Source organism: Perissodus microlepis, chromosome 15 (genome assembly GCF_051167445.1).
Source record: "Perissodus microlepis isolate ML-2025 ecotype Zambia chromosome 15, ASM5116744v1, whole genome shotgun sequence".
Classification (NCBI taxonomy): Eukaryota; Metazoa; Chordata; class Actinopteri; order Cichliformes; family Cichlidae; genus Perissodus; species Perissodus microlepis.
The window spans coordinates 18,056,798-18,079,538 of NC_140475.1; the positions used below are offsets into that span (position 1 = coordinate 18,056,798).

Here is a 22,741-nt window from a genome sequence, read left to right on the forward strand (position 1 = left end):
TGTATGGGAAACATTTTTTAAAAATTACAAATATTTTTTCTCTGTGAAAAGTAACATAATACTTGAAAATATTATTGAAGATTCAAAGAATTTGTTTGATGACGTCACATCGAACACTGTTTCCGGATCCAAGAGTCTCCTGTGTTGGGTCTGGCTCTGTTTTTATTAGCAGTATTTAAGTATTTAAGTGTAACATGTCTTTATGTTTTTCTAAATAAAATATGATACAATTAACACTTCATAAAAGAGTCGCCTAGGCCGACTAAGATTTCACTGTGGATTGTAAACTTAGGATCAAGACATTGTCATAGCTAATAATCCAAACCCTGTAACACCATATTAATGGTGCGTTCGTATTGTGATGGGGTCATCTCAGACATTGTTGTGGCTGAAGTTTGATCTGTTTTTGGTGTCTCTGTTTCTCTGGGACCCTCAGCATGAACTCATCCTACATCTTCCTTAATGAGTGCTAATGTATTTACATTACAATCATATTTTAACTAGTCCAACTTCATTAACCTTCCAAATGTGTCGTTTCCTGTCTTTGTTAATGTCCAGAGTTACTGCAGTGGGGTTTACTTTCGTTTTTTAGAAACACTTCAGTCAGGTATAAATGGTGTATCATCTTTAGATGTCATCTAGCCTAATGAATTTCTAAATTCAGTTTTTCATTAATTCCTGAATGTTCAGCTTCCTTGTAACACTCTGACAGCCACATTGATCATATTAGTACTTTATTCGAACCAGCGCTGCCTCACTAAAGGATGGCTAATGATGCCAGACTTAACAAGCCAGTGCCAAACTCCAGTCTATACATATTACACAATAGGACAGCTCTGTAGTAAAAAAAGGGGCCAAGAACCATTTAGTAGCTAAAATCTTGAACGAAAAAACTATGACAAAACATGAGGCAGACGTAAAGTTTCTATGTGAAATACTACAAAGTATGCGTGTATGTGAGTGTTGACTTTGTACCAAGTGGAATTCAAATGATAAATCAGTCTTGATGCTTTAGTATGCCTCACCATACCGTGTGTGTGTGTGTGTGTGTGTGTGTGTGTGTGTATGGACGCCTTTTTTCCGCTGAAAGATCTCCAGTTCCCGTCTCCTGGGAAACCACTCTTTTAATCAGGCTGCCAGGCCTTTAGGGCACTGCTTTCCATACCACACAGCGCTCCACCATCGTGTTTACCACTTTATCTTTCATCTCAGCACAATAAGCTACTTCTACTCTTCTTCTCTTTCTCTGGCCATTGTTGTAAATTTCTAGTTTCTTTTTTTTGTTTTGGACTCCATCTTCTCTGAACTTAACTGGACTATGATCTGATCCCAGATGATTTCTGCTCAGCGCTCTTACAGTAAAGCCAGACAGTGTGAATGAATATTTTTCATAGAAACAACAATATATTTCAGAAACTTTCCTTAAATCTATGTTTAAAGCTTCTTGTTACCCCCGGGCTTCAGTATTAGCAAGCTGGCAAAACCAAAGCATTTCTCTTTCCCATTGGTCCAAATTTCTCCTCATCCAGTGGGGGTACAAATTTCTCTCCTCATTATTCTGTTCACTGTTCTCTTCCTTCCCCTCTTTTCCCCTCTCTCCTTCCTCTCTCTATTCTCCTCCATCTCTTTGAGTTGATTCTGTGTGACTGGGGCTCTATTGTGTCTGGCCATCAAACACATTGCATACAGCCACCCATGCAGAATACACACATACACACAAAGACATGCTTATTGGAGAACCTCTCAGTTTGTTGATCCTATTAGGTTTACTCAATCTACTTTTTATTTCAATGATTATCTGAAAGAAGAACATAGTGGACCACAGATTGCAAAAGCTAATAGTTTACCACACTGTTTTGATGTGCAGTGTAATTTTAAATATGTAGTGAGTGTTGCAAAGGGGAAAAATATATTTAAAACAAAATAAACAAATAAGTTGTGATTTGTAGAAAGCGGATATAAAACCAAGTCAGGTTTAAAAGCCAAAGAATAAAACATGGTTTTAAAAATGTTGGTGGTGATGATGAAGTTGGTGGTTTCAATTTTTTAGGCTCAAAGAAACAATCTCCCCTATGCTTTAAATGTGTTTAATTTAATTCAGAAAAGGTCAGATTTGGTGTAGTTTGGAGGAGAGGCAATTTTAATGATTAGAATTATTGAGTGGTGTAATATATTATTATATATCTTCATTTTCTATATAAAAAAGAGTTCATCTGAGAAATCTTCATCAATATTGGCCATCAAGTGTTTCTTTAGGGCTTCTGCGGCAGTAAATTTCAGTCAGTTGTTCAGTTCAGTTCAGTTCATTTTATTTCAAACATTTCAAACATGTGCCTTCACAATCATTACAAAATATCATTCCATTATTTGTTTGAAAAGGAGTAGGCAGAAGTTGTCAAAAAGACAAGCAATCAAAATGACTGGCAGGTGGTGTAGAACAGCGGTCCCCAGCCACCGGGCCACGGACCGGTACCGGTTTGTGAGTCGTTTGGTACTGGGCCACGAGAGTTGAGGCTCAGGTGTGAAATTTATGGTTTTCAGGGTTTTTATTGGTTTTTATCTTTATTTTATTTTTTTTAATCGTTTTTATCATAACCCGGTTTCCCTTTTCCCGTGTGTTATGAATATATCTTCTGTTTTTTGGTACTGGTACTGGTTTTATTTTGTTGTATTTATCCGCAACACCTTAAAGGCCTGTCTGTGAAAATATTGTTGGGCATAAACCGGTCCGTGGCGCAAAAAGGTTTGGGGACCGCAGGTGCAGAACATGTAATATTCAGTATAACCTGCTGATATGTTTTGAAGCTTCAACAGTTTTTAAACCCAGGGGTACACATGGTCATATGAACATTATGATTTGTTTGTAGTCCATCTTCAGCACATCATAGTTTCACCACAACTGCGCTTCCACTTGGCTCAGTAATTTGAGCCAAGTGGAAGTTCGATCCTCTGAGCACTGTGTTTGTCTTTTCCTCCTTAATATCTTTCCCATCCTCCCTGTGACGTTTTCCATTGAGATCAAGGAAAAGTGGTTTGGAAAAGATATAGGAGGTAATTTTGGGTCTGTTCAGCCATAGCCTTGGTTTGTTAGCCATGGCTCATTGCAGAAAATTACAATGTGGTGATTACAAGTGGAAAGTTACATTAAAGCCAAAGCCAGTAATTTTAAAGAACATGCATTATATATTTTTCTATGGTGATAAAGAACTCCACACTGCTTTCCATTTCCCTCACTTAACTAATATAAAATAAATAAATCAAAGGATAAGTAAATAAAAAGACACTTTAAAACCTCACAGAGGATCAACTTTACTGCTGTAACTGTAAAAGACTTGGAAAGGAAACACCAGGATCCTACCATGAATAGGATTCTATGAAAAACACAAACTGGGTGCACTGGGTCTGTGTAATGTAACACAACCTAGAAATTATCATAGCCACAAGTAATCATTATGCACACAAGGACCACCGGGCATTCATTTTGTAAACTGCTCATACAGCACAAATGCCTGAAATTAGGTGAGTTACATGTCTGCTAACCACAAGTCTGGATCATTAAAATTCACTTTGCTGTAAAGGGAATATTTGAAGAACGAAGCGCAGGAACGTACTGTAACCCTTGTAAAATTACCGATTAATATACTCATTTCCTTTTATAATGCAACAATGCAACATCAGAAAATAGTGAAAAATGTGTTTAAAGATTTCCTGAAATACTAATACCTTTATTTTATTAACTACTGTACTATGAAGGTCTCATACTATGAATAAATTGTTATAAATCATAATAAATTGTAATAGTAACAGACCTGTTTTTCTCTACCTGTTGTTAGTTGTTAGTTCCTGATCCTTGAAGATCCTTGAAGAAACATCTGCTTTCCATCTGTCCTTGCAAAGTGCTGATAATCTGTTATTCCCGCAGATACTGTAATAGATTTATAAATTATAGATCCACTCCTAAATATTTTATAGACTGAGCTGACACACTTTAAAGACGGGAGGAAATGCTTCCCAGAAACTGTAACGTGTAACTCAGCACAAAATACAGAACACAAACTTTAATTTGTTGACTTTGGTTTTACGAGTAGCGGTTGGTTGCAGAAGGACTCCACACTGGATTCCTGAAGTTGAATAGACCAGTACAATGCCAGGGTTTAAGTATTGCTGTGTAAAGCAAATTAAACACTGGATAAAAGCAGTAGTTCCAGCTGAGAGCTGCAAGATTTCAGTTAGTTTTGTTCAAATCAAGCAACTTTTTCTATTTAGAACAATTAATTTCGCACTGCAGAATTTAATTTAAACTGTTACCACCAAAAGGTAGCACTCGACTGGTGGGTGTGTTAAGATATTTTAGATCTGAGCTTCTGTTTCACTTCTGATATTTATTTTTAGTCCTACTCATTATTCCTTGAGGTTTGTTTGGTTAAATACAAAACAAACATTACTCACTGCACCACCTTATGGTAAGGACTGGTATTGCGCAACGTTGTTAACATGCTAAATATCGTGTACTTGAATTTACTTGAATACCTTTTTATATTGTAGGACTATGGCTGCTAACATGGGGTCCATGCGTATCCTCATCAAGGGGGGAAAGGTGGTCAATGATGACTTCACCCAGGAAGCAGATGTCTACATCGAGAACGGCATCATACAGCAGGTAAATCACTGTTATGTACACATGTTAAATGTGCACATGTGCAAATGTATTTTTACTTGCAAGCACATTTTTCCACGTGTCATACAGTAAAAACTTTTCATCGCTTTCACACTTTCGCTGTCCAGTATATCTCCAGCTGTTAGCATGACTCATTTCACAGTAATAGCATGAAGAGAACCACTCGGTCAACTCTGTGGCTCCAAACCATGGTACTATAATTATCTCACACAGTGTTGTCATGGAGATAAGCATCGGTTTATGTGGCGAGGACGCCTTTGAATCAGCTGTACTGAAACGTTCCAGTGTTGCTGCAGCTGTTGAGCATTTACACACTCTCTGTCAGTGTTTACTTCCATCACCACAGACAACAACAGTTATTTTATTGCAGTATTTAAAGTGTCGAAGCTGAGCGAGTTATACTGTAACCAACACGTTCTCAGTCCCAAAGAGTAACACTTTACGCTAACAGTTCTAATATTAAAAATGGGCAAAGTTTTGAATAGTGAGGTCAGCGTGTGTAAGCATGCAGACTGATCTAAGCTGTCATACAAAAGGGGAACATCTCAGGCTGTGAGACCTTTTTGTGAGTTTGTGCCAATCAGAAGAAAACCACCTAGAAGTTGAGTTAAACTGCAAATATGCACAGCTCCTCTGGTAAGAAGAAACTATTACCAAGTGTACTAATGTTCATGTCAGCCTGTTTAATTGTCAGCATTATCACAAAAACAGTTACAAAAATAATTAATAGTCATTCTCTATGGACTGTGAAAGTATGTATGTATTTCAGTGTGGATGAAAATGTCAGATTGGCTAACAAGCCATAGATGACACATTCATGCTTAGAGCTATAAGGTCAATGTCAATTTTATTTATATATCACATTTCACACAGTTATAAATGACCTCAATTCAGCAGGCAGCTTGTTCCAAAGAACAGGACCACAGTAATTGAAAACACCCTCAGCAGCACATCTAATTCTGTCATGATCCTGGGTCTTTTGACCCAGCGTTTTAAGTTTGAGTTTATTTTGTTCATTAGGTTATCTAAGTTCATTTGGTTATTAGACTCCTTGTGTTTTTTTCCCCTGTATTTAGGTTTCCCCTCACCCTTCGTGTTTCATGCTGCGTGTCTTATGTTATCAAGTTTGTATTATCATGTCTGTCTCATGTTTCCTGTTTTATTTTGAGTCGTGTGTTCTTTGTTCATTGTATTTAGTTTCACTTCCCTTGTCCCCTCATTAGGCTCATGTCAGTCAGCTGTTCCTCCGTGTGTTCCCACTTCCCCTAATCACCTCCTGTGTATTTAAGTCCTCTGTTTTCAGTGTGTGATTGTCAGGTCGTCTGTTGTCCACGCCATGTTTCCCATGCTTCCAAGTTCCTTGTCTAGGTTTTTCTTATTGTTTGTTTAGATTTCCCAGTTTAGGTTTGTGTTAATTTTGCTTCAGTTTGCCTTGCCCTTTGTTTGTACCTTTTTTACCAGCCATATTAAACGGCTCGCTTTTTGTTAACATTCAAGTTTTGTTCCCTGTTCCTTGGAGTCTGCATTTTGGGTCCTTTTTTCAATTCATACAGTCTGCCCTCGCCAGACTGTGACAAATTCTGCACCTGATTACCTAAAAAATAAAAATCTGAAATTAGTTTGGTTTAATATACAAAACAAAATCCCTAAGAAAAAGAACCTTGAATAACCTTAAATTTAATATATTAAACAATAATTAATGGATTGTATTAAAAGTAAATATTTGTTTCCTTACATCTTGGCCTGATATAGGCCCAGAGTTTGGTGGTAATCGCAGGTTGCAATTAAAAAATATGTATCCCCCTACCGGGGGCATGGAAAATAGCTACTTGAGGTTGCTAGGTGAAACTAATTGTAAAGAGGTAAAGAGTGATGTAATGAAAACCTCCTTGTGATTGCTTTCCTCACTAGTAGATTGCCACAGTTGCAGTCTGCATGGAAGACTTTCTCTGCAAACACTCGTCATTTATGGCCCTTTTATGGTTGCCGTTCTCACACGAACTGTACTGTACAGCAAAAGTGAAGTCGCATTCCCTGGCACAAGCTGCGTGATTTCTTTGCTTCCTGGTTTTCACTTCTTCTCGTCCTGTCCAGCGCTGATGTGGTCCCGTCTGAGTGACTCTTTGTGTGCAAAGTGACTAATATGGCAAGCATAAATGGGTCCTTACGCTCCTTAACAAGAAAAACAAAACAAAAATATTAAAAAAATATAGCAAGCAAGAAACTAAACCCCGAGTTGCTTCTGATGTGTTCATCGGAGTGTATGATCAAAGGCTTTTAGACATAGAGTAATAGTAGCTCAAAAGCACTATAAAAGAACCAGTGCTTCAGAAAACCTACTTAAAAAAGTCTGGCCTTTTTGGAAGCAAAATAAAAAGAAATTTGCACAGTGATTTACATCTTGGTGACCAGTTTCAGCTAGAAACTATTATTGTGTAGCTGGGCCTTTAATAAAATAAAGTGATAATAATGTGAAAATAAAGTACTGTAATTCGTGTGTTTGTGTTTTCTGTGGCAGGTTGGAAAGGAGCTGATGATACCAGGCGGGGCTAAGGTGATAGATGCCTCTGGAAAGCTGGTGTTACCGGGCGGAATTGACACGAGTGTGCATCTGCAGGAGACCTTCATGAACGCCACCATCCAGGACGACTTCTACAGTGGGACCAAGGTACACACGCTGTAAACACACTGCTCAAACACACTCACACACAGGGCTTTGCTGTGAGCAGGCTCGTCAGCATGCCTGTGATTAAACACATTTCAAGTCTGCAGACAGCTGTCATGCTTTCTCCGTGACTCTCTCTGACGTGTCTGCAGTGAAATATTGAGTCCTGCTTTTAGCTTCATCAGGACTAATGACCACATGTTTTCTCACATTGGTCTTTCAGGAAGCAAACACCTGTCAGCAGTTTCTGGTTGAAAGCAGAGACTTATCTTTTTTAGACACACATTCACACAGTTGTTTAGTTTCCATCTGTTCTGGGTGTATTTGTTAATTTCCTATGATTGTCCTGCATGTTTTCCACTGAGAGCCCGAGCAGCGAGGATGATTTCATAATTAAGAGGTTAAGAGGTGTTATTGTTGCCTGCAGTGGTATGCATGTGTTGGAGGATGTTCTCAGCTTGTCTGTTTAGATGCTGCCTGGCATGCCTGACAGTTTTAGTCAAGGGCGTCAGCTGTGGACGCCAACAGTACAGTATCAGCAAAAGATAGTCATATGACAAAAAGTCAAAGTATATGTGTGTGTTGTTGTAGGTGATTGCTTCATCAGACATATCTAATAATATATTACATGATAAATGTAACGTGGAGTCCCCAGAAGATGATGAGTAAGTTTATTTTTTGTTATTTGGCTCTGCTAGTGTACATTTGCATGATTCACAGTTCAAAATGATCGTATGTACAAATGGATAAATACAAATGTGTCTTTCACTGGGCCTTTGTTGAACCCTTCTGCCTGAAACAATCCCCTTTGCCCTGCTTCTGATTGGCTCTCCCTTAAACAAAAGCTTGGAACAGTAGTCCAGAACAGTGGTTGAGACCATATTAAGGATACATTTACATCATACAGAGCAAAGAGTAGAAAAAACTGTCTGAAACAGAGAATTTAGATCTGAAATCTGAATTTACGGCTCACTGGGATTATTTAGGACTGCACCAGGTGTCACTGACAGTGGGCTGATCTATTTTAATAAATCTGTGTTGTTCTATGCTCACTCGTTCATACGCCAGCAGCAGTGACCCAGCTGATAGCAGCAGAGCTAACGTAGCACCGAGGAAGTTGCAAAGGGTCAGCAGTTTGGAGGTTTTTCACGCCTCTGGGGCCAACAGCTTTTATTTGTGTTAGTGCAATCATTTTTGACAAAACTAAAAACTGTGGTCTAGTGACGGGAAAGGTCGCGCTCTGTCTTTGTCTGTTTGTTTCTCACTCGTGCTTTATGCATCAGTTATTAACGTTATTGCTGCACAACCGTGAGTCTCACATGTGAAGAGATGAACTTCTAGTGATATTTAGTTTAGGTTCAAGTCACCCTACTTCAGGTACTTCTGTTTATTCCTCAATTTATTTTTTATGTAACATGAGAATCGACACCTTCACTAACTTAAAATATAATCTAACAAATAAATACATCCAAAAATATCAATTTAGTTAATTGCTATTATTGCTGTTAATGTATTATTACCACTTCTATGACTTTAGGAACAATAAGGACACAATAAGCTAAATGAGCTAAAGGAGCAGGTATTTTAACTAGTTTTCTTTATGTTGCTTTGAAATTTCCCCTGTTAGGCGTAGCAAAGGTACAGGAAAAGTGGTGACGTTAACCTGCAGGTGACCCACAATGACAGCTTTTCTTTTCCTTTTTTACTGCCATTAGATAAAAGACAGACTTCAGAAAAGTGTCTGTCCCACAGTGTCGATTAGAATCAATCAAAATGCGGGGCATGTCAGTATTTGGGGACGAGGCCTAAAAATGTTTTATATTAATGCTATTCCCTCCACGCTGCCCGCCCAGCAGGTCTTTCTGCTCAGTGTAGCTGCTGACGAGCAAGTGATTGTCTGGGGGAGATCGTCAGCAGCACCTTTAGTATCTTTTCTCCTCGCAGCCTTGCCGGCATGTTTGAAAATTATGGTGCACATCATAAAATAGCGGCGGTGACTTTGCTGTGCTGTAAGAGGAGAAAAATGAGGCTGAAGACAAACTGGTGCCAGTTCTCCCCCAGCCCCCACCACTGCCCTCGCTGCCATGACAACTAACCCGCACTCTTAGCATGGAAATTTCTGTGTGTGTGAGAGAGTATGTGCACACATGACCGTGGTAGTATTGTGTGGTTCCTATGGTGACTGTGTTACCGCAGCAACTGCTCGTGTAATTGTGATGAACCTCTAAACTATTCCCCCCTCTGCATCCCTCTCTCCCTCTGTTTTGTAACTGTCTGCTCCCTCTTCTGCTTTACTTCCTTCCTCCTCTGGTGCCTCGTCTTGTTCCTCTGCTTCACCCCGATTTATATAACACGCTGTAATGGTGGAAGGTCAAGACGAAGAACGTGCTGCCCGGATAGAAATGATCTGGAACTGATGTTTTAGCTTCTTTGACATCATGCTGAAGTCTTTTCAGCCATTCTTAGCTGCTTATCCAGGTGAAGGTCACCAGACATGTAGCCAGTCCATCATCAGAACCTTCTTTCTGTGTCTGCCATGGACTGTATATAAAAGACAGACGTAGCTCCAAGGTCTGTAAAGGGAAGCCAGTGATGACCAGCAGGGGGCGATGCTGACCACTGGCCCACATATGTAGATGCAATATTAAAAACCGTGAACTCTTTAAAGTTAAACGAAATGTTTCGGCCTCAGGGGCATCACACTGCCTGACAGGTGACGGGTTTGAACAGTTAAAAAAGACTTCCAGACGATATAAACTACAATCGAAAAGCACAGCTGTGTCTCTGTTATTAAATACTAACAGAATAAAGTGTGTGATCTGCTCTCACTGTTATCCACAGTCAGTCTTTACAGTGTAACACTGATCAATCACATCCAGCTAAGCAGATCTGCTTTTTTTTTTTTTTTTTTTTACATAAAGCCTGAAATGTTGCCTGAGCTGTATCTATCACAGCAGGCCTGGCTGAGATAATTTAAATGTCTCAGCAGGCTGAACTGTAGCAATGAAGAGAAGGAGGAGGGTAGTGGAAGAAGGTGAGGTGCTCGGCTGTAATAAGAAGTACTGATAGAGGCTAATCAGAGGGCTGGAGCAGTAATCTGTCTCACACTGATAGCCTCTCCCAGAGTCTGACACACTCTCACCCCCTCACAGTCGCTTTCATATGTAAAGGAAGCTTCAGGCACTCATGTGACAGGATTTCTGTGTGCTCGTTGGTTCTTCTTGGAGGAAAAGTTAACTCTTTCTTTTATACATTAAAATCTTCACAACTAATGCTATTTTTAAATGATTGTGTTCGGTGTAGTTTCAGAATGAATCAACTGTTAATAAATACATTTGAACTGTTATTATTAGATGTAACTTTCTCTTGGTGATCTGTTAAAATAATCCAGCTTTGCAGTTTACAGTTTAAAATCCCAAAAGTATGGAATTTTTCAGGACAGTCCATATTGTTATTGATCTTTATTAGTCTATAGATGTTCTTCTACTGGGTTTCAACTTCTTTTACTCTTTCCTTCATGCCTGCCGCCCTCTCGCCATCTTTTTTACTTTCTATGCAGGGGATTATCTTCACAGTAGGGGTTCGGGGTCTTTAATGGAGCAGGAGATTCATATTAAGCACCGCTTGTGGTTTATGTGTCAGCATGTTGGGTTGACAAAAAGAGCTTTTAGGTCAACTCCACTAAGATTAAACGATGTTGGTTGGCTGAACACACTGTCTTTCTCCATCACTGTTTATGTTTTGGTATGTTTAAATTAAAGAGTTGAAAAACGATCCACATGCTTATATCACTGCTCTTAACCAGATGTTAAATAATCAGTGCGCACTGTGTGTTGATTTGACCTGATATTCTGGTATCTTTAGGAATTTATGATCTACAAATCTTCTACTTAAGTTATGTGGACACATTCACAAAGCCTGTGTAATGATGTCACTGGAGGGAAGACTCATTTTATTGTGAAATATCTGAAAGCTTGCAAAAGGATGCACAACTATCCTGGGCTTAAACATGCACCCGGCTGGTAATGTTGCTGTTGCCAGCAGATATGCTCTGTGCTGTCTGCAGTGAGCGAGTGATGCTGTGCTTCTTGAGTCTCCACAGCAGGTTTGTAATTTAGAACAAGCTAAAATTGGATGTTGTTTCGAGTGTTTGTAGTTGCAAATGTTGCTTGAAAACAGCGTGAAAAACATCTCAGCTCTCAGACAGCTCCTTTATTCCAGTTTGACAGAAAAGTCTCAAACTGCCCCTGAATCAGTTCACACTGATTATAGCAATGTTAGCTCATACTGTCGTGTGCGTAACATGGATCGGTAAAGATGCAGTGATCAGGGATTTCTTTTTCCCTTTACCTCGTGTTTGCTCGCTTGTTTTCTCCGCTCTGCCCTCTGGGATTTTTTAAAGAAGGGGGCCGACAGTAAATCTTAATTGAGGCCAAGCAGACAGACAGCCTAAATCCCACAATCCCCAGCTGTGCATCTGTGCCCCCGCTTTCTCTCTCACACACACACATGCACACAGTTACATGTAGTGACAGTGATCAATGACATACACTCTTCATGCACACATATGCTGAGACCTTCGATGCTGACATTGCACATCACTCGGACTGGTTTCTATGGTAATGAGAAATCTGATAGCTTACTGGCCGACTGAGCTTACGCTCACAAGCAGGTGACCCCGCCCCCCGTCTGTGAGACACGTCTGGAGTCTGAGGCAACGGCTCCACGCTGTCACAGAAACGTTCTCATGTAGTCACATTTTATTGAGGTTAGGCTGCAAAAATGATGGCGGTTTAACGTCACTTTGATTGTTGATGATGACTAAAGAGCAGATTACAGCTGTTTCACACCCCACCTCTTCATTTCCTGTTTTATATGCGTTCTCCCATCATGCCTCGGTGTGGTATTCCTGTTAGAGGATATTGGATGGGTGAATGTTTGCGCAATTTTGGATGGAGAGAGGAGGACAGGAGGAGGAGGAAGAGGGTGGGGACGTGCGACAGGCATGGCTGAGCAGTATCTGTTGTCATGGTTACACAAAAGTGCATTCACCATTGTAGCGAGGAAGACGAGTCACTGCACACAGCTTCCTTCACTTCTTCTAGTCTATCGTTGTTTCCTCATCCTCTCTTTTTCCCCTCATCTGTAAGTTTGCTTCCTCTCGCCCACTCCTCTCCTTCATTAGTAATTTCATCTGTCATCTTCTCCAGTTCTGTTTCCTGTGGAGTAGAAGTGAGGGAGCCACATACAGCAGCAGGAGCCATATTCAGAAAGCTTACGTTTGTAGTTTTTGAGGTTGTGAAGTATTAAGACGTTCACACGTATAGCTACACTAATGTGAAGACTTTTGTCAAAACTTAATGAAACCAATGTTGTCACACTCTAGGAAGGAAAAAACACTCCCTCCTCACTGGCATGAATGCGAAGTCACGCTCTCCCCTCCATGTACTTTAAACTGCAGCAGCTGAGCTTCTGACTGGTTTTAGCAGACACTGTCACATCAAATCAGTGAACGCCGGGAATGTTGACCTCATATGAACCAGTTTACAGCTCTTCAGGTAAAGCTCTTCTGGCTGCCTCAAAATCTAGACTTAAATATAAAGGTGAGCGTGTTTTTGCCGCGAGGGCCCGTCAACTTTAGAACATCCTGCCTGAGAAGGAGACGCTCCCAGACTCACTGATTTCTGTAAAACAGTTCATCCATCCATCCATACTGCTGTGATTGCTTTTATTCTTTTATTATTTATGTATTATTTACCTTTTTCATTTTGCCTTTTGCATTTTTGCATCTTTTTTACCTTCCTGTTGTATTAACGTCATCTTCACTTCATTGAATCTGTTTTGTTTGACTTACAAGTTGACTTAATGTTTTCATGTACCTGCTGAATATACAGAACTTGTAAGTTCTGTATATTTATACAGCACCCATGTTTGTACGCGCAAGTATTAAAAAATTAAAGTTATTTTAAAAAGCCTTACCTCTCTTTCTGTGTCAGGCTGAGATATTTCTATAGAGAGGACAAACCAGTGATTACAGTACTAAATAAGGGCATTCAGACTGAGAACAACACTGAAAGGAAAATGAAACAGTGGCTACAAGAGAGTCGGTGCAATCAATAAAGAGCAGAGCATATGATGAACAGTTGATAAGGAAGGACTATTGTCACCAGACAAACAGAGTCTGTGCTGGACATTGGTGTTATTGTCCTCTTTCTAATCAGTCTTTCTTTTCTCTTATTCTGCCCCCCTCTCTGTCACCCCTGGTCACCCTCTTACCTCACCCAGGCGGCTCTGATGGGTGGTACCACCATGGTGATGGCTCTGGTTCTGCCTGAACAACACTGCTCCCTGCTGGACGCCTACGAGAAGTGCAGGGCTCTGGCCGATGCCAAGGCGTGCTGCGACTACGCTCTGCACGTCGGGCTGACCTGGTGGGGATCAAAGGTAAATTTAAAAAACGTACCACCAAAGAGCTTGGAATCACGTTGGTAGCATATATCATTATTTATTTTTGTGCTCTTCTGGCGTTTATCATCGTTGAATGAATAATAACGCAGCCAGCCGTTTGTGGGTGAAATGTGTAGTGACCTAGATTAAACCCACACAAGAACTGGGTTAACACACGTGCTCAGTGGGCACATTAGGCAGATTCTATGAGTCAAGGTGCCTCATTCAGCCTTTGGCTTTAATGTCTGTCCTACATCATCTGCTGACTTTGTGCATGTGCCCAATCTCATTGCATATTGTTAAACGTTTCATGCCAGAATGAGGTTTAATACAACACCTGTCCAGCAGAAAGCTTTGACTAGTAGTCATTCTTGTTTAAAAAATGTCAACACAATGTTTCTTAACACATTTCAGTGTGTGTGTAGTATAGAGAGAGGACACAAAGGCAGAAAAACAAGGGCGAGCCAGTATCTGGCTAAAAATACCCACGAAACAATAACCCAACAGAGCTTGGGCAGGAGAAAGTGAGCCTGGGTAGACCGTCCAACAAAGACAAACTTAAAGACAGATAAGACAGGGGACTAACTACACAAAGACAAGCTGAACACCAGTGAAAACAAGCAGGGCGGGGCAGATAATAATAAAGGAGGGCAAAAGAAAGAAAAATCAAACTAACACAACACAAGAGAGAAAACTGACTATCAAAGTAAAACAAGGACATGAAGTCTTAATTTATACTTTTATTTATACTTATTTATACTTTGAATCTATGTCGAGTCTGCCTGGTAGTCTATGTCTATCCTAGTGTCCAAAACCATCATCACCAAAAGAATTGTTGGCAGAAGGTTTCTCTCTTTGAATTGATTTGGACAATGATGACAGAGGTAGCTGAAAATATGTAGGAGAAATTGAGCTAGTCACTAAAATGCTGCATCAGCATGATGTGTGGTTGCAGTTCTAGTGGAAGTGATGTTACAGCATAGCTTTTTCAGAGGGTTTTACCATACAGTGGATGATCTACAGCATAAATTAACCCAAATGTATAAATCCTGATTAACACTAAACAAGGTGTCAGAGAAAAGGAAACACAGAAGGAACAAACACACAGAGAGTGCCGGGTCCACAGACAAGGAAACACTGCAGAGAGAAACAATAACAGGAGAGAATAATAATGATAATGATAATGATAAAAAATACTCAAACTGTCATGAGCTGTAAAAGTAGATTAATCATTATGGAAGGAAGTAGTTTTGCTCCTTTCATCAATACTCCATCATGACTATGACGTGACCTTTATGGCCCATTCACCGCAGCACAGTTCAGCATTTTAAACACTAAACTGTCTAGTTTCCTTTTACTGCTGTTTGAATGAATGAAATGGATTCTTCTCAGCGGGGCTGTTATAGTCACCAGTGTAAAGGCAGTGTGATCTCATTGTGGCAGGTTTCCAAGCTCATTTCATGCCCCACAAAACAAACACACACACACACACACAGAGTTTCTCTTTCACTCCATGCCTGCATTCCCAATGCCCGATGCACTAACTGCCTTTACATATATAAGCTGAAGCTTTGCAAGCACTGAACTGTAATCCAGAAACATGACTGCTGACCCTGAGACCTCTGAATCGTCCTTAGGTACGTAATGAGATGGAGACCCTGGTGAGGGAACATGGAGTGAACTCCTTCCAGATGTTCATGGCCTACAAAGACATGATGATGCTGCGGGATTCAGAGCTCTACCAGACTCTGCAGACCTGTAAGGACATCGGTGCCATTGCCCGAGTCCACGCTGAAAACGGAGAGCTGGTGGCCGAGGTGCAAAGACAACATTTTTTTTTCCTTTGACGTCAAAGTGAAATCACAAACCTGTTTTAAAATGAATGTGTTTGTGTTGTTAGGGTGCCAAAGAGGCTCTGGATTTGGGCATCAGTGGGCCGGAGGGAATAGAGATCAGTCGACCAGAGGAGGTAAATATGCAGTGGACAGAGGGGTGGGAGGTTTCAGGAGGTAGCGGTCGTATCCTAATCTAAAGGTCAGAGGATCAATCTGCTCCTGCAGTCTACAGTGGCACTGAACACTTGGACTTACGCCCAACACATCCATTAGAGTGTGAGCGGGCGTGATATTAGACTAATGTGGGACTATGTGAATGTGGCTTGTAGTAAAAACTCTTTCTAGTCTGATGTGTGAAAAAGCACTGATAAAAGTCTAAAACATAACAGTGGAAAATAAAACTATTTTCCTTTATGTTCCCTTAAAATGCTGATAAAACCTAATTTTGAATATTAAGTAGGTATATTTAGGGATCTTTCCTATAGATGTAAAACAAAAACAAACAAGTAATCATTGTGGCCTTGAACTTTTTTTTGTAAGATATTTGCAATAAATATTAAAATGTTTATTTATTAAAGTTGTTATTTTGTGATTTTACTCTGTCTTCTTGTCTGCAGCTGGAGTCTGAGGCCACTCACAGAGCCATCACCATCGCCAACAGGGTAAAAACATTTTAATATCCAGTCTGTGTGCAGTTATTGATAAGTAATTAAAGGACTGATTAAAATCTTTTGTGTGACCACAGGCTCGCTGCCCAATCTACCTGGTAAATGTGTCCAGTATGTCTGCTGGTGATATGATCGCTGCTGCTAAGATGCAGGGTGAGCTTACTGCCCGATGAAGACAAACTAACGGTCACCGTGACGATGGAGAGGATGAAAGCTGACTTTTCTTCTCTTTGTATAATTTCAGGTAAGGTGGTCCACGGGGAGACTACAGTTGCTCACGCAGTGTTGAATGGGATGCAGTATTACCACCAGGATTGGGCTCACGCCGCCGCCCATGTCATCGTCCCTCCGCTCCGCCTCGACCCAAACACACCCAGCTACCTCATGGGCCTGCTGGGCAAGTATGTGTGCTGCACTCACATCAGCATGCTGTACTGCTTCGAGTAAACTGATCGCAACAGCAGCTCAGTGACCGGCAAAGGTGCCGTGGATAAAAACGCTCCTCTAAACTAAACGTGGATATCCTGTTTCCTGTTTCAGTGACAATCTGAGCGTGGTGGCATCAGAGCACCGTCCGTTCAGCACCAAGCAGAGAGCTTTGGGCAAAGAGGACTTCACCAAGATCCCTCATGGAGTGCCTGGAGTCCAGGACAGGATGAGCGTCATTTGGGAGAGAGGAGTGGTACGTACACACATCAAACGCACACATAAAAACCTGAGATCAGCCATGAACCACACAATTTATCATCCATAACCAGTGGATGTGGAAGTTCTTAAGTCTGTTTTGACACCATGTTGGTAAGTCTTAGTTTTCTGCACGCTTTGACTTTATTTTCAGTCTGTGTTTGTTTTAGAAGTTCAGTCAACAGCCAACAAATGAGAAAGTGAGGATTGAACCAGTTAAACAGAAATAAAACTTACTCATTAAGTTTTGTTTCTGTTTATAAAACTTAATGAAAAGTTTGAAGCTTATCATAATATGACAAGCACTGGCGATATCTTCTACCATTAGCATCCACATGAGGCTCAAAGCTTGTATCAGTTGCTGTGCCAAGATATTTCCTCTACTCCACAAACTCAACAGCCTAAGAGATTGCTCAGTTTTATTTCCAGCTATTTGCAATAAAAATAAAGTATTTCTCCAGTGAATAAACTCATACTGCGCCATCTTGAACTGCAGCTGGTGATGGATGTCCATGTTCTGCTCTGAAGCCTCTATGAGAAAGACCACTTTACCAGCACATGAAACAGATCTTCTGCTCTAGCTAGAGTGGCCACGCTGATCTCTGCTGATCTAAGCTGATCTCCAGAGCACCATCCAAGACCTGGAGTTGGAGTTTGTCCAATACTGGGATGAGATTCTCTCTGGGGAAGCAGCTGAATGACATCATGGTCTACCACAGTAGCGACAGAAATAAAGAAGTTTTGTATGATCGGATGGGCTTTCTGTATTTTTAAGGTTACAGGGAAAATGGATGAGAATCGTTTTGTGGCGGTGACGAGCTCCAACGCTGCAAAGATCTACAATCTGTACCCGCGCAAAGGCCGCATCATCCCCGGGGCTGACGCTGACGTGGTGGTCTGGGATCCAGATGCAACAAGGTACACAGCTGTAAATAAACAGGAATCACTTGTATTACTGGACTCAGCCTGAAGCATAGGGACACACATCCATCACTTTCTGTGTGTGTGTGTGTGCAGGACAATCTCTGTGAGCACTCAGGTGCAGGGCGGAGACTTCAACCTGTACGAAGGGATGCGTTGCCACGGCGTCCCTCTGGTCACCATCAGCCGGGGGCGTTTGGTGTGTGAGAACGGCGTGTTCATGTGCGCCGAGGGGTCCGGAAAGTTCTACCCGCAGCGTACTTTCCCCGACTACCTCTACAAGAAGATGGTGCAGAGGGAAAAGGTGCGTTCACTGTCATCACTTTATTAACACTGATTCCAAACCTGCCTCTGTGTGTTGTGAATGTTTCCGCTGATAATTAAAACTCCAGGGCAGGACAGCGAGATCCAGGCTGAGCTCTGCTGTGTCAGCTGACAGCAAACCTGCCACAAACACTCCCATCATGATGTGACTGACTCCACCGATCTGACAGCCCATATAAAGGATTTAATGCTCCCTGTGGAAGCCAGCAGTGTGTTTTCCTGCTGCTGCCCCTGTCTGTGAAAGCCCCCCATCCCAGCCTCTCTACTCTGTTTGCTTTTAGACCTTTTTATCTCAATTTATTTAAAAAACTTGTCACAAAAGTACAGAAACTGTTTTTATAAGAACTTATATTTACAGTTCAGTTCAATTTCAGGTAGTTTACAGAGTGAGTATGCTTATTTCTAGTTTCAGGACACATGTTTTAGTACAAATAAAAGTACTTGTGCCTTTTAGTTTTTATTTCATTTTAATGATTTTTGTGAGTGCACAAGATCTTTTTATTTTTTCTAGTCTAGCTTTTATTTTAATTCCAGTTTTTTTCACACCTTGTTTTAGTTTTGTGTTTCTTCAGTGGAATTTAACTTGGTTACTTACATGTAACACATTTTAATCAGTATAAATCTTACAGCAGCAGCTCAACTGGCTGTTATTATTAGGTCTAAAATGGCTAAACATCTTACCTCTCACCTCATCGTGTTTCAGACTCAGGCTTACAAAGGGGTGGACAGGGATCCGTACTCTGGTGATGTGGCCAAGGTTGCAAACACCATGAAGAAGGAACTCGGTTTGGGCCCCATAGATGGAGAGACGCCCAACAAAGCCTGCGGTCGAGTGCACTCCGGAATCCGAGACCTTCACGAGTCCTCTTTCAGCCTCTCAGGTGAGCTCTAATAAAATCGTCCTTGATTATGGTGACGTTACACCGAAGTCCTCGATCAAATTTAATAGTCCGTACGTGTTTTTCCTTTCAGGGTCTCAGGTCGACGACCACATCCCGAAGAGGTCCTCGGCTCGGATCCTGGCCCCTCCCGGCGGCCGCTCCAGTGGTATCTGGTAACCGCTGGTGTTGGAGCTTCATCCGTCCGAGCCGCCGTTTTTTTGTACATTTCTGAACAACCAGAAAAACTGCACTGATTTTCAATCACAGGATAAAAAGTAAAGATGGCAAAAAAAATTCAAGCACGCGTCTGTGATTGGTGACGAAACGCCGATGATCAGAGATTCTAATCTGTGTCTTAATTGTAGCGACTGCTCTGATCGAAGGGCTGTCTCTGGATTTAAATTGTTCTGCCAAAATCGAGCTGATCATACTAACTCTGATAAAGTCTGCTCATTATCACCCTGCCTGTATCGTAAACTGTGAAATGTCAAAACCAGTACAGTTTTTGATGGTTAGAACTGAAGTGATGTCGACCGAATTATTTAAAACTGTATCTATTACACCCCCCGTCTCTCACACACACACACACACACACACACACACACACAGACGTACACTGTAGACACCATAGCTTTAGACTCATGTGAAGATGTGTGTGGGTCCTGTTTGTGGTTACACCGCCCACTCGGCGTCCCGCTGCATCGTGGGTTCCTCAAACAGTGTTTTTGTTTTTGATGAACTGCGCCGTGTGGTGATGAAATCCAACTGCTTCAAACACCGTGTCCTCGTAAAGATACACTCTCTGAACATCCCCGCGCTCTCACTGCCTCTGACTCGGTCACATGTCCCAGAAACATTCCCACCTCACCCGCAGTTATGGAAGAACTCAGCCTGTGAGCTTAGCTGGGATTATAACTTTGGCCCCAAATCTGGTCCACTGTCCTCGTCTCAGGGGTGTCTGTAGAGCTCACAGAGTGCATGAAGGGAACAAAAACATGTTATTTAACCTTCGAGTGACCGAGTGGAGTCATTTATGTGTGAACTTGTTGTACTTTTTAATTATAAAATGTTTCCTTCCAACTTTTTATTTATATATTTTTTTTACAGAAATTGGTGCGCTGAGGATAATGATATTTTTTAACATCAAAGGCTTTGATTTAAAAATCATCAATTAATGTAACATCCATGTCTTTGGACTGTGGGAGGAAGCCCACACAGGCACAGGGAGAACATGCAAACCACACAGAAAGGCTCCAGCTGGGAATTTGACCCAACATCCCTTTTTTTCTCCCTGTGAACCTGTGGTGTAAAGTAATATCTCATACATGGCAGAAACAGTAGAGGCATGATAAACACAAATAGATCCACTATTTAAAAAAGCTCTCTTTAATAAAATATATGATCATGACTTGATCATACAGGTTATTCAAAGGTTTTTTTAATAGTGGCCGAGTCCAATCAGGTGATTCAGTCACTGAAACGTCTCGGTCGCTTGAGGGTTAAACACAGAACATGAAGGTGTGGAGAAAACTTAAAAAATACTCATTTACTCCAGGACGTGACTCTTGACTTACAAAGCTGCAATTACTCTTTATTTATGTCCCGTAAACATGAGTCCGTCAGTACATCCTACAGCCTTTCTGCGACTCTTATTGCTCTCTGGATCACAGGTTCAAATAAATGATTAAACCAGCGTCTGAACATGACTCAAACTTGAGTCTATTTTCATGCATTTAAGGCTCTGTTAGAGCAGCAAGATGCTCTCTGTGGCTCTGACTCTGACTTTCTGTTTTTATTAGACCGTGAGCTCCAGCACAGACGCTCTGTAGTACACAGTAATAATAAAGGATACATTAATAGTAGGAAAAATGATAATAAGGGCAGCTTCATAGTGAGAAACATCAGGTACAAGAAAAGCTACCGTTGTGACTCTTTCAGGCAAACAAGTAAAGGGCATATTTTGGATTATGTTGTGTGTCAGCTCACTGAATATTTTCTGTGCATACTAATGAGCCTTTGCACACTTTTCACACTGCAGTCTGAACACACACCAAATAACTGAGACCTCAGAGTGAGCAGAAATCAAAGACTGTTGCTGAGACTGAGAGGCACGTCGTGGACCAGCTGTAGGAACATACAGCGAGATGTTTCCAGAGCAGTGAGTCTCCACAGAGCAGGACGATTGAGCTGCACAGGCTGACGATAAACCACTACTGATCCTCTCATTCCTGCCTACCAGTATTATATTTATACATGATCACGTCTTGTTGTCCGTGCACTCTATATATTTAGGATGTTTGTTTTTCTATTCCTGTTCAAATGTGCCAACGTGAATCACCTGTGCCACACCGACACCCATGCATGAAAAGCACCACATGAACAGGTGAGGAGGAGGAGTGAAGCTCCCTCCGATCACCGCAGCTTCACACAAACCGGTGCTGTTTTTCTACAATTACCTACGACGACGGCGTTGTTTTACTGTTGGATGGTTTTGTTGTCCTGAAGGCGCTGTGGCGGCTCAGTGGCTGTGCGTGTTTGTAGATTCTCATTGTGTTGGGAAGTGAACGTGTTGAATCTGTAAGTGGCTGCTTGTTTCTTACCACAAGAATAACAGCAAAAGATTAAAGTGAGAAAAAAGGACAAATCTGGGTCATGTGTCGTTTTTTTATGTGAATGTTTTAGGAGTTGTTGATCTCTTAACTGGAGCACTGTCTGCTCCAGATGTGCAGTATAAATTACCACGGTGATGGACTGCCATAAATGGACCTGAAGTTACTTCAATAACCACAAATGTGCTTCAGGGGACAGAGCTCAAGGCAGATTGTCTTCAAGTGCACACAGAGTCAAAGTATGGGTCTATATTTAATCTTTTAGTTCTACCTGCTGTGACATAACATGTGACAGGAGTCCTCACCCAGAAAAGAAGATTTTTCCTCCTCATAACCTCCTGAGAAATCCTCGAGTGAGCAGCAGATTTATATCCACACCCTTCTTACAAATTGCTGCACAGTGCCATCCAAGTATGTGTGAACAATAACTAATGGGGTCAGCATGCAACACACTGGAACAGAAACACCATTTACATGGAGATACACAGAAATGGTATCCAGTAATACTAGTTAATCTACCCGTTGTGTGGCTGTCTGATCACATTCATCTCACAACCAAACATCAACAAAAGACGAGTTTGTATACTTTCACTTTTCTGTTCTAGCCTTAATGTCTGAATACATATTGGTTGTCTGTCATGCTCAGTGGGGAAAATTATTTAATGGTTGAAATCAGGTTGAATTTAAGTGTTTGTAACATCCTGAAATATAAAGGGCATGGCTGTCCAATCAGATTTAGCCATGAAAACGTCAATGGCTGTCCACTGCTTGGTGGGTATTTTCTAGAGACACTTACAAGTTGAAATGTGAATAGTTGGTTTTTGTATTATATGATTTATTTATTACATTTTATGTGGAGTGAATAAATAAAAGTATATTTATGGTGGCCCCTACAGACAAAGCACATACAAACTTCAAAACACGTACGAACTCTGAAGCACGTACAAACTCCGAAGCACGTAAAAACTCAGAAGCACATAAAAACTCAAAACACGTACAAAAGACAACAGAAGTGCTCCAGGATGCTGG

At 41.1% G+C, this 22,741-nt stretch overlaps 1 protein-coding gene across 1 annotated transcript in view; it reads left to right on the forward strand.

Annotated features, from left to right (window-relative positions):
- The window catches only part of LOC146372019 (dihydropyrimidinase-related protein 5-like), a 28,519-nt gene extending 6,772 nt beyond the window's left edge, over positions 1-21,747 (forward strand). Inside the window, exons 2-14 of the mRNA XM_084952997.1 lie at positions 4,546-4,660; positions 7,197-7,346; positions 13,629-13,787; positions 15,428-15,607; positions 15,691-15,759; positions 16,243-16,287; positions 16,371-16,446; positions 16,538-16,694; positions 16,834-16,975; positions 17,753-17,895; positions 17,995-18,202; positions 18,926-19,103; positions 19,195-21,747. Coding sequence (XP_084809123.1) covers positions 4,550-4,660; positions 7,197-7,346; positions 13,629-13,787; positions 15,428-15,607; positions 15,691-15,759; positions 16,243-16,287; positions 16,371-16,446; positions 16,538-16,694; positions 16,834-16,975; positions 17,753-17,895; positions 17,995-18,202; positions 18,926-19,103; positions 19,195-19,280 — 1,704 coding nt within the window. The 5' untranslated portion in view covers positions 4,546-4,549 and the 3' untranslated portion in view covers positions 19,281-21,747. The remainder of the gene's footprint in view (positions 1-4,545; positions 4,661-7,196; positions 7,347-13,628; positions 13,788-15,427; positions 15,608-15,690; positions 15,760-16,242; positions 16,288-16,370; positions 16,447-16,537; positions 16,695-16,833; positions 16,976-17,752; positions 17,896-17,994; positions 18,203-18,925; positions 19,104-19,194) is intronic.
- The last annotated feature ends 994 nt before the right edge of the window (positions 21,748-22,741 follow it).